At 39.4% G+C, this 12695-nt stretch overlaps 1 protein-coding gene across 1 annotated transcript in view; it reads left to right on the top strand.

Moving 5' to 3' along the window:
* The window catches only part of Plekhh2 (pleckstrin homology, MyTH4 and FERM domain containing H2), a 142506-nt gene that overhangs the window by 93410 nt on the left and 36401 nt on the right, over positions 1–12695 (top strand). The window contains exons 16-17 of the mRNA XM_029564836.1: positions 4827–4907; positions 9916–10095. Of these exons, the coding sequence (XP_029420696.1) occupies positions 4827–4907; positions 9916–10095 (261 nt within the window). The remainder of the gene's footprint in view (positions 1–4826; positions 4908–9915; positions 10096–12695) is intronic.

Consider the following 12695-nt stretch of genomic DNA (forward strand, 5'->3'; position numbering starts at 1 on the left):
AAGAATCAAGCTGGAGGGAATATGGAGTCAGGAGATGTGCTTTTAGGATGGGAATGACATATGCTTTGTATTTATAACCCGAGGGAACGCAGCCAGGAGAGGAGGGAGATTTAACATGAGAAGTGAGTGGGTGGGAATGGTGGGAAGGCACAATGGAAGGAATGGCCTGGAAGGATATGAGGAAGGCTGTGGATGATGTCTTCAGTTTGGGGAATATTGAGTAATAGCACTAATAATGTCCTTGGACTCTGTAAGCCAAGGTTATTTACTGAGAGTTGGGGGGGGGGTCGCTGGTTTGAGAGTAAACACTGAGGAAAGCCCAGGGTACCCAGAGACATGGGGGATTCATACCTGTTACTAAGACTTGCCTGACTTTAATGGTTTGAGTTCAGAGTTCACATTGGTTATTTTTCTCTAGCATCTTCAAATGCCCAGATTAGGAACAGAGTCTTTACAATGTAGTTATGGGGGCATAGAGATGTCCCCCTAACATCTTATTATATAAACTTCTGATATGAAATATGCTTGAAAGAATTTTTACTGTAACCACAGCATTATTTCTACCACCTGGATTCCACAAATAACTTTTTACTTGCATTATTTCATGGGTATCAAGATGATGATTTGAAATCAATATTTTATTATGAAAAATTTTCGAATGTATGAAAGTAAAAAATATAATGGCCCTTCATAGAGTCATTGTCCAGTTTCAACATTTATCAACAATGACTAACATTATTTCATAGTAACCCTCTACCATAAGTCTTTTGTCTCACTTCCTCTCCTAGATTATTCAAAGGCAGATGGAGATGACATTTTGTTGAGTAGATTTGTTAGAAGCATAGGAATGCAGTTTGGTCATGGGCCCTGGAGCTAGAATTGTTCTGTGATCAGACATGAGCTCCCAGGTTGGCAGAGAAGGAAGGGAGGCTGGGCAGGGATGGAGGAACCAGGAGATGGAAGGATCAGAGGGCTTGAAGTTCTGCATGAGGTCAAAGAATAGCAATGATGTGAGTAAGAGGGCCAAGGGAGGTGGGAGGCAGTGGTGATCAGGGAGCATGGAATGTGAGCTGCAGAAATGGAGCCATTCCCAGTAATGAAAAAAGAACTAGGGTGTGAGCACAGGGGTGGGTGGCAAAAATGGAAGATAGTGAAGCTTACTGGAAATGAAGAGAGTGCTGATGAAGAGACGATGTGGCAGAGAAGCTGGTGAAGTGCTGTGAGCCATGCAGCCTCCGCACAAGTACTGCTCTGCCTCTCGCCATCTGTATGACCTGGAATAAAGCATTTAACAGGCCCTCTGTCTTAGTGTCCTAGTCTATGAAATGGGGACAGTAATGTGCCAATCCCCCAGAGCATTAGGTGAAATAAATTCTATTGAATGTGTAAAGTATGTTCACACAGTACCTGGCGTATCAAAAGCATTCACAAAAAGTGCTGAATATTATCACAGGCACTTCATGTAGATACTGAAGCCAGCAAGGCTGGTGGCAGGATTTGTGCTGGAGAAACTATGGGGATGTGAAAGAAACCAGGAGAGCTTGTGTTTTGTGTATTGATGAAGGTTTGGGTTAAGAGCTTTGCTTGTTCTCAACATCTAAACAGTACTGATATGAAATATCTTTGTTATAGAAGCAAGGTCAAAAATTATTTTTTAAAATTGTTTCGTTTGCCAAGCCTTTGAGACAACCCTTTCTTCTTTGTAGAGATTTGGCTAGTATAGTATGTTTATTATAACTTGCAAATTCAGAATTTGAAGAAATCTTAATATAAAATTTACCTGAGAAGGATAGGATGTATCTATCTTGGCGTTTGTAGCACATATCTTTAATCCCAACATTCTGGAAGTAGAGCTAGGTGGATTTCTGTGAGTTCAAAGCCAGCCTGGTTTACATAGCTAGGTTCAGGTCAGCCAGGGCTACAAGTGAGACCTTGTTCAGAAAAAAGTTAGCCTGTATTTTGAAAGCACTGCTCTCACGGTGAATTGGTGAAGGTTTTCATTTACTTTCAGCTCAATTGTAGCCATTGTTTTGTTCTGTCATTTCCAAAGTACACGAATTATACTTTGGTTTTGAGGAAACTTCCTTCCGGAGCTGTTTAAAGAAAGTGGAAACAATCCTGTATAGCACTATTTAAAAGTGCCAGGATATTTGTCTGTAAATATATGTTTCCAAATTTAATTAAACTGAAACGTGTCTTGCCAAATGAAACTTTTCTGTTGTTTTCTCAAGGAGCATTGTTTTTAAAGCATCCATCAAAATGTTAGTGGCAGAGTTATTTTTAAACCATAGCTTTGAAAACCCAAAAGGCTGGCTGGGGTTTGTAGGGTTTAAAAAAGCCATGTATTTGACTCCTTATATAGTGAGGAAGGAAGCATTTTTGTGCATCTACCATTATCTTTTATTTATATTGTCTAATTTGATGAACTGACAGCCCAGGGAGGTGTATGACCCTATGTTATGATGGAATAGCCAAGAGTGTAAGCCACTGCCTGTGGATATTCTAGTAGAATATACTACAACTCCTTAAAAATATATATTATATTTTGTGTGTGTGTGTGTTGTGTACCGCAGTGCACATATGGTGGTCAGAGGACAACTTGCGAGTGGTACTTCTCTCCTCCCACTACGTGAGTCCTGGGAATCCAACACAGGTCGTCAGGCTTGGCAGCAAGAACCTTTAGCTACTGGGCTGTCCTGCTGGCCTGATAGAACTTTTTTTTAAGACTTGTCTTGTTTCACCTTAAGTCTTGGCCTTTTCTACTTTAGTGACTTGCCTATTATAAAATCTGCTGTAGTAATACTAATTAAAGAAGATCACAAAATTGAGGAGGGTGTGAGAAGAGTTGGAGGGGGAAAGGAAGAATGAAAATTATATAAATACAGTACTCCTATATAAAATTCTCAAAAAATTAAATTAAAAAATATGCTTTGAGGGGCTGGAGAGATGATTCAGTGGTTAAGAACACCGGCTGCTCTTGCAGAGGACCTGGATTTGATTCCCAGCACCCACATGGTAGCTAACAACCATCTGTAACACCAGTTCCAGGGGATCAGACCCCTCTTCTGACCTCCAAGGCATTGCACAACATGGGTGCACTTACATACACACAGGCAAAACACTCATAACACATAAAATAAAAATAATAGATGATTTTTTTTAAAAATCTGCTTTGGCGGGAATTTTCATTCTCCCAATGCATTGTTATCAGAGTACGTCATTTAATTTAAGTCATTTCCAGAATCTGCAAGAGGCTGCCAAGTCTGTATCCTTCCCCAGGAGCCTCTCCCCTCCTCCCTCAGCCTCAATCAGGCCTCCTTGCTATTGCCAAGACTCACCAGATACATCTAGTCTAAATTGTAACTCCCTCTTCACCTCCCCCAAGCACTCTCTCGCCTCCTGTATTCATTGCTCTCAGTAGTTCTTTTCACATTGGTAAGCCTGACAATAGAATTTTGTCCTTCGTTGTGGTTTCCAGGCTGTGGCCTGGATCACACTGACACTAGATCACTCTTACATTGCAGCAGAAGGTTTAGCTTTGAGGCAGATGTTGGCCATGTGTGTTGTCAGGACCACTGCAGGGGAGTAGAATTACAGAGCAGGCTCAGCCAGGCACAATGTGTCCTGGGATGGGTAGTAGGGCTTTATCTTAGTCTTACCCATTGATAAAAATGGGTTTCATGTTCTTCTAGCATAGAGGACATAGTGGGGACTGCCTGGTATAGTGCCTGTACCTGCGCAGGGCTAATGCAGGTTGAAACTCATGATACAGACTTTTACAAGCCACCAACTTATGAAATGCCCACAATACTCAATTAAAAAGGGACTGGAGAGATGACTCAGGGGTTAGGGACTGGAGAGATGGCTTAGGGGTCAAAAGTATCTGCTGTTCTTCCAGAGGACCTGGGTTCGACACCCAGCACCCATATAGCAGTTCTGGCTCTGTCACCCTCTTCTGGCCTTCAAGGGCATTACACACGTACCAGTAAACATACTGGCAATCAAAACACATGTACAAATTTTAAAAAATCATAAAAAGTTTTAGAAAAAATGTATTTTGGGTGAAGTTACATGGCATACTGCTGATTTGATGTCTTCCTCACAAGACTGTAAGTCTTGCAGAAGTTTGTAACTTGTTTATACGGGTCAAGAGCCAGATACAAATTCTGTCCCAGACACTCACTGTGTACCTAATGTAGAGGAGCTACTCAACCTCAATATAGTAATAGCTTTTAATAGTATTGTGTCATTTTGTGTGATTCCTTCTAGAGAAAACATCAATTGTTTTAAACAAATTGTTTTCATTTGGGAAATCACTAGATTTAAGTTTTATTTTCAGTTTGAACATCAAAATGGTACCCATAGGGCCGCAGGGATATTGGAAATCTATGAAGTAAGGAAACTATGAATAAACTTAATTGTGAAATTGGTGCTTTTTTTTTGAGTCAGGGTCTCCTTGTAGCCCCAGTTGGCCTGGAACTTACTATGGAGACCATGCTGGCCTCTATCTCACAGAGATCTGCCCGCCCCTGCCTCCCAAGTGCTGGGACTAAAGGTGTGCGCCACCATGCCTGGCCTGGTGCCTTTTCGTATTTGACTCCTAGTCCTGGTCCTAAATGTCATATTTAGCACATAGCAAAGGTGCTGTGCTGTTGCTGTGAGCTGCTATTATAGGTGAATCTTCTAGCATTTGAACAATCCAACTGGATTATCACTTGTACTTGGGCAAACTGGGTACCTGTAGCACGTCTCAGAGAATTTATAAGCTGTATTGCAAATTCCCAGTCTTCTGAACAACATTTTAATTCACTGAAATGTAATTTCAGGTAAAACATGGATATTCCAAGAGAGTCTGGTGCACACTTGTTGGAAAGATATTGTATTATTTTCGTAGTCAAGAAGATAAGGTATGTATGCATTTTCTTTGTCTGTTTTGTCTTTTGAGACAGGGTTTCCCTGTAGCCCCAGCTTGCTATGTAGACCAGGCTGTCCTCGATCTCACAGAGATCTATCTGCCTCTGCCTCCCCAGTGCTGGGATTAAAGACATGCACCATCACACCCGGCTATGTATGCTTTTTTTTTTTTTGTCTTTTGTCTTTTTGAGACAGGGTCTCCCTGTAGTCCCAGCTGACCTGAACTCACTATGTAGACCAAGCTGGTCTTGAATTCACAATGATCCGCCTGCCTTTGCCTCCCGAGTGCTGGGACTAAAGGCATGTGCCACCATGCCCGGCATATGTATGCACTTTTAATGTGCCAATTAGATGAAAATTTTTGCTTGTGATGACTGAGAGTTTTCTTTTTGACTTTTCTGTTGCTAGGTAAAACTTAGAACTTTTGGTAAGGGTGAAACTTGGTGTTAATTTATTACTGAGATAATAACCCAGTAGGGCCTTGATTTCTAATTTTTAGCCATAGGGAGTTTTCAGTAATGTACTTTCTAAGACTTAGAAGAGCAGAGCCTTCTTTTCCCACTTTTGACCCTCATTTTATTGTGTTCCCCTGGGTTCTGGCGGGTTAGATAAAGCTGAGAACTATATCAAAATGCTGAGTGATTTCTGTTGGTTACAGGAGAGTGTTATGTTTTTTTAAAAAATGCCTTACCAAGTTTCTCTAATAAGTGAATGTTGTTCTTATAGTTAGAAGATAATTTACCCAAAACGAATAGTGTTAGTCACAGAAATACAAATAATAATGACAGAAATCCATTGTTATTCCTGTAAAGTATTGAGCATACGTGTGAATCTGTGTAGACCAACTTTGTGCTGTAGACATTTCCAAAACCACTTTGGAGTCTGGATCAATGTCTTTGAAGAAATTAAATCATAATACTTAAAAGCACTGGTTGTATTGGTTGGTTATGGGAACATGGTTTATTAATTACCTTTGCATAGCTGTAACGGAAAAAAAATACCTGACAGAAACAACTTCAGGGTGGAAGGTTTAATTTTGGCACATGGTTTCAGAGGGTCCAGCCCATGGTTGCTTGGCTTCATTCAGTTGGGAAGAACATCATAGGAAGGGGTATGGCATGTGGTTTGTGGAATGTGGTGGAGGAGCATCCTTTCATTACTAACAGGAAGCAGATGGTGAGGCAGGAAGGGGTCAGGGACAAGATAACCCAGAGAAATGCCCCTAATGCCCAACTTCCTGCAGCTAGGTCCCACTTCCTAAAGTTTCCAGAACCTCTGAAAGTAGCACACCAGCTGGGGACCAAGGCCAATACATGGGTCCTCAGGGGGAATGCTTCATATCCAAACGAGAGCATAAGATGAGTCCTGTGGTACAGGAAATAACCACATTAAATACTGAGGTGATGAGACCTAGATTTTCATAGGGTTGCTGTGCCTAGAGCACATAAGTAGGATAGTATTGCTTTGTATTATTATAATATAATTCATTTTCTTCATTTTTTAAAACTTTTTATTATCAGTGTGACTTTTGCCCTATTATTTTGCTTTTGTTTTGATACCTTTCTTTTCCCCTCAAAGTTTAGATAAGTTAATTTTTCATTTTTCTTCTATAAGTTTCTTCATTAAGTGCCCAGCATGGTGCTTTGTACATAGTAACTACTCAGTATACATTTATTATTTAGTGGGTCAAGAATCATGTTTTGGGGCTGGAGAGATGGCTCAGCAGTTAAGAGTGTTTACTGCTGTTCCAGCGGATCTGAGTTTGGTTCCTAGAACCCTTGTTGAGTGGCTCATAACTACCTATAACTCCAGCTCCAAGGATCTGACACCCTCTTCAGTCCTCTGTGGACACTCATACACATGTGGCATACATAGACATACACACATACACATAAAATTAACAATTTTTAAAAAGAATGCTTAAAAAGAATCATGTTTTTCATGAAAGACAATATATATAATTAAGCAATCTTCACTACTAACCAACTACTCAGCAGATATTATTGCATTTTATATGCACTACACAGATAAGAAGAGACTCTGGCATTTTTAATATTTTATTTATTACTTTTATGTGTATGAGTGTATTTCCTGCTTGTGTATAAGTGCATCCGTGTCGTGCAGTGCCCACAGAGGTCAGAAGAGGGTGTCAGATCCCGTGAAACTGGAGTTGCAGACAGTTGTTAGCTGCCATGTGGGTTCTGGGAATCAAATTCGGGTCCTCTGCAAGAGCAGCCAGTGCTCTTTACTGCTGAGCCATCTCTCCAGCCCCAGAGATTATGGTATTTTAACTGGATCTAAAGGAAGTAAAAGAACATCCATGTGAATATTTGTGCCTGGTGTATGCTAGTCAGAGGGAGCAACCAGGTGCAAAGGCCCCAAAGCCTGGTGTCTTGGGAGAGGTAAGGTCAGTGTGACTGGATTTAATCCTTTAGGAGGAAAACAGTAGGAGATGAGCTCAGTTCTGTAACAGGAGCTGAATCATATAGGGTCTTATTTGTCCAAGTAAAAATGTTGGCTTTTTAAGACAGACAAAATTTTTTTGGAGGTAATTCTTATTTTATAGTGTGAATGTTTTGCCCACATATATGTAAGTGTACCACATACGTGCAATGCCTGAAGAGGCCCAAAGAGGGCATTAGATCTCCTGGAAGTTGGGTCACAGACCAACAGCTATTAGCCGCCATGTGGGTGCTGGGAATTAAACCCTGGTCATCTGCAAGAGCAGCCAGTGCTCTTAATTGCTGAGTCATCTCTCCAGCCCCGAAAAGAATTTTTAAAATATGTAAATTTTTCAAAAGGTGAAACTTTGAAAGTTACCGAACTTCAGTTTTTTTTCAATATTCTCCATTGAATTTTTGTGCATTTCATACAGTATGTCTTAATTATTTTTAAACCCCTCCCCTTTCTGCACCCCCAGATTTCATGCATTCAGGACAGACAAAATGTTACCTCTGTGTTGGTAGGGTTTTCAGTAGGCCTGAGAATTGACAAGAGAGGGATTATGGGAGAAAGGTATACATTTAATATAAGCTGTATAGGAGACAGGGGACTTACCAGGAAATGAAGACCATAAACACTCATCTATTAAACTGGACAGAGAGTAAGCCGCCTAGGAGGCCGAGGGACTGCCATAGCTGCCTGGGTGGAGAGGTGCCGACAAGGTAGCTTCTCTTGGCCTCAGCTTTTCCTTGATCAGAGTATTTCCATTCTGCTATAAGAAAGCTATCTTCCACATGGGAATTTTGGCTCCTGCCCTGGAGAAGAAAACGGGGAGGAGAGTCAGGGTGCCTTTCTTACATCTATTATTTTAACATTTGTTGCTTTTTAAAAATCCCTTTAATTCAAAATTATCTTTATGCCAAAGAGGTATCTTTTGGTGTGGCTTGTTCTGTCACCTTCAGCTTTTACCCTGAGCAAGACAGGAAGCCACTGGAGAATTTTGATCAGAGCAGGCACATGGTCTTACCCATGTCTGCTAGGAGCACTGGGCTTCTACTGAGGCCTAGACTAAGATTATAGCTAAGAGAGTAGTACAGTAATCTAGCCAAGAGACAGTCGTGGATTAATGGTGGCAATGGAGCCATAAGAAGACCAGCTTCTGCATATTTTCTCAAAGTCTTGCTGACAGAATTTACTGATTAGAAAGGTATGATATAAGAGAGAAAGAAAAAGGTCAATGATGATGACAGGTTTTGGTTTAAACAGCTGGAAAGATAAAATCACCAGGTGCAAAGGAGCCTGGGAGGTTGTTGAAGTAGGCTTGTCAAAGGAATCTTGAGATGCTGTTAGACTTCCAAGTACAGATTGTGAGCTGGAGTTAGGCACTTGGGAGTATGTGCTTGGATTAAAGCCACAAGCTTGCATGAGATCACCCACAGTGTGTGTAGGTGGTCAGGACAAAGAGTCCAAGCACCGAGCCTTGGGATTCAGCATGAAAACAGGTAATAGTAAATGTCTTGTGGTTAGAATGGATTTTAAAATATAATTGTAGCCTAGTATGGAGGTGCATACCTGTAATCCTAGTACCAGAAGGCTGATACAGGGGGATGGTGGCAAGTCTGAAGCCTGCCCGGCCATATAATGAGAAGAAAAGAAAAAAGAAAAAAAAACCCTGCAATTGCACACCTGGCCAAAAATTTTAGAGGTTGTAAATCTGAAGCAGGTTGTGTAATGTCCTTAATTAAAACAAAAGTTTTAAAACAGATATGCTGAATATCTAACATGGAAGATATGTTTATGTTGGTCAGTAAAAGAGAGTAGATAAAATTGAACAAAACCAGCTCTAGGAGGGTTTTCTTACCCTTTAATGATAATGGAAAGAATCACTGCATTACTGGGAGATGTGGAGCATACTTCAACAAAGAGTATTAGAACACTAGATATTTATGGCAGTCTGGGGTGCTCTTTGTACCAGATGCCTAGTTATTTTTTTCTGTGAACAATACTGAGACTATGTCTATACTTTTCTTTTTGACCCACTTGCTTAATCAACTTACCAATCAATTCTGTAGGGAAAACAAATCCACTGAGTATGTTGGATGAAATATTACTGTTATTTGACCAAATAATTGGTCATGTTAGTCCCACTGAATAATCTCAACCAGTGATTCTTGTTTTTTCCTCAGAAGTTAAGTCTAGTACTCACTTTGTTATTTTCTATTACAGTTGGGATTTTTGCTTGTTGCTTCTACATTTGTAAGTGTGGCTAATCTATCTAGAGTCCTTTTTTTTTTCTTTATCTTTTTGAGACAGGGTTTCTCTGTATCCCCAACTAACCTGGAACTCACTATGTAGACCAGGCTGGCCTTGAACTCACAGAGATCCACCTGCCTCTACCTCCCAAGTGCTAGGATTAAAGGCGTGTGCCGCCACGCCTAGCTTAGATTCTTTTTTTTTTTAAGTATGCTTTTTAAAGATAAAAACAAAAAGGACCATGCAACTTCAAGTAGGAAAAAACCAAGAAAGTGCCTTCTTTACAATTACTAACCTTTGCTTCAGTTTCCTCTAGGTCAGCTCAAACTCTGGGAGGCAAAAGTTGAAGAGGTGGACAGGTCCTGTGATTCAGACGAAGATTATGAAGCCAGTGGACGTAGTCTGTTGTCCACTCATTACACCATAGTTATCCACCCCAAAGACCAAGGCCCCACTTACCTACTGATTGGCTCCAAGCATGAAAAGGTATGTAAAGTCTTGTTGGTCGATTTAAAATGATTCAGACTTTATGATTCAGATATTGATGATTTCAGACCAATTTTATGGAAATAGGGAAGAGATTTTGCTAAAGACTCCAATTTCTGTTTTCAGAGATTCTTTACTTCTCTGGAAATAAGTTTCCAAACAATAGAAATTGTATCAAGGTTGAACTTAATTCTTGATGGTGGGGAACAAAAGACCTTATGTTAAAAAAGGGTGAACTTTACAGACTGGACTTTTTTTTTCAGTGACCCTAAGACTTCTAACATATTTTACTCATTTTCAATAAAAATGAATAATTATATTTGCTACATATAATTGTATATGACAAAGAAGTTATCACAAATTAATGGGGAAGTAATGAATTGTGTGTTTATTACATATAATTATATTTTGATGAAATTAGCTATTGAGAAAAACTAATTTTTTCATTTCAGATATATGTAAAAATAACTTATAGATAAATTTAAAGAGCTAAAAGACTTCAGTGAAATTTTTTCTTTAAAAAGCTTTTATCTGATCTCTAGCTAGAAAATGCCTTATAAGAAAAAGAAAACAATGTAAGAAATTATAGTGACAACACAGCTGGCCTCATAGCTCAGGCCTGTAAGACCAGCTATTGGAAGGCTGAGGCAAGAGGATAACTAGAAATTATAGAGGCAATGGTTGATAAATTTGACTTTTAAAAATTAAAATCCTTCCTTATAGCAAATAAAATCATAAATGTGACTAAACTATATTACAAAAAACAAAGTATCTCATATGTGGCTACTATATATTTAAAAAAATATTTTATTACTTTTATGTGTTTGAGTGTACTGCTGGCATGTATGTAAGTGTACCTATGTCATGCAATATCTATGACGGTCAGAAAAGGGCATCAGATTCCCTAGAAATGGAGTTATGGATAATTATTAGCTGCCATATGGGTACTGGAAACCTAACCCAGGTCCTCTGCAAAAGCCAGTGCTCTTAAGCACTGAGCCATCTCTCCAGCCCCGCTACTATATTTTTAACATACAATTAATTTATAATTTTTTAAATTAAATTTATTTTTGTTTTATGTGTATGAATGTTTTGCCTACATGTATGTGCGTCCACTTGTGTCCTCTGGAAGAGGAAAGCAGGCAGTGCTCTTAATCACTGAGCTATCTCTCCAGCTCCAATAATTTATAAATTCTTATGCTGTGTGTGGTTGTGTTTGAGCATATGCACCAGACAGAGTGCTCCATGTACCTCTTCTTCATCTGTACAGTTACTCTCTGTGAGGGATTATCTTATTTCCACTTACAAAGAGAAAAATGGAAGCACTTTCCTCTCAGATTTTAGAACCATTTCCCTGACTCCCTTTTGATTTGAAAAATACTACATTTCCAACAGAAAAATGGATGACCCACTCACTGCAGAACTTACTAAGGAAGGTAATGGTTAATTAACCATGTAATTTAGATTCTTCTATAATGAAAGAGATGGAAAATATGAAAAATGACAGATATTCAAATTATCAAAGACTTAAAAACTGATATGAGTCCAGTTGTGATGAGGGAAGTGCTCCCTCATTACTGGAGGGTGTGTGAGGACTGAGAGAGAGCACTCTGGGAAGCATCCTCAAGTACACATCAAGGATTTCTGCCAAGTTCCTACAGAGTTCCTATAATTCATGACTAGTTCTAGTCCTGACTCATAATTTTTCAAAAAATATATACTAAGGAGGCTGGAGATAAAGCTCAGTGGTAGATCTCTTGCTAGGCATGTGCAGGACCTTGGGTTTGATTTCCAGATTTGTTTGCTCATTTTGAGCCAGAGTGTCCCTGCAGCTCCAGCTAACCTGGATCTCACAGAGCTCCACCTGGCTATGCTCTCTAGTGCTGGAATTAAAGGTATGCACTACCATGCCTGGCTTTATCCCCAGCACTTTTTTAAAAAAGGAATATATATTGAGAACATTATCACAAATTAGATATATTATTTTTTAAAATAATTTTTAAAATATTTTATTATTTTTATCTTATGTGCATGAGTGTATTGCCTGCAGGTGTGTAAGTGCACCCATGTTGTGCAATGCCCTCAGAGGTCAGAAAAAGGTGTCAGATCTCCTAGAACTGGAGTTACTATTTGGGTGCTGAGAATCAAACCGAGGTCCTCTGCAAGAGCAGTCAGTGCTCTTAACCTCTGAGGCATTTTTCCAGCCCCCTATTTTTAAATTAATTTTATCTCAGAAATACCTGAAACACAGAAAACAACCAATGCCTCTTTTTAACTAACAAGCATTAGATGTGACAGTATTTTGATTTATTTTATTTTTATTTTATGTTTATGAGTGTTTTGCCAGTGTGTAAGTGTGCCATGTGTGTACAATGCTCACAGAAGTCGAAGTTGGCATGGGATCCCCTAGAATTGGAGCTATGGACAGTTAACAGCCATGTGGGTGCTGGGAACTGAACCCCAGTTTTCTACAAGAGCAGCCAGTGCTCTTAACTGCTGATCCATCTCTCTAGACCCATGACAGCATTCTTATTTGAGAAATTAATAACCATCTAAATATTCAGCAATAAGAAATTGAGTAAATAAATCTGGTTTATTTA

The sequence above is a fragment of the Nannospalax galili genome, unplaced genomic scaffold (assembly GCF_000622305.1).
Source record: "Nannospalax galili isolate Female #2095 unplaced genomic scaffold, S.galili_v1.0 scaffold257, whole genome shotgun sequence".
NCBI lineage: Eukaryota > Metazoa > Chordata > Mammalia > Rodentia > Spalacidae > Nannospalax > Nannospalax galili.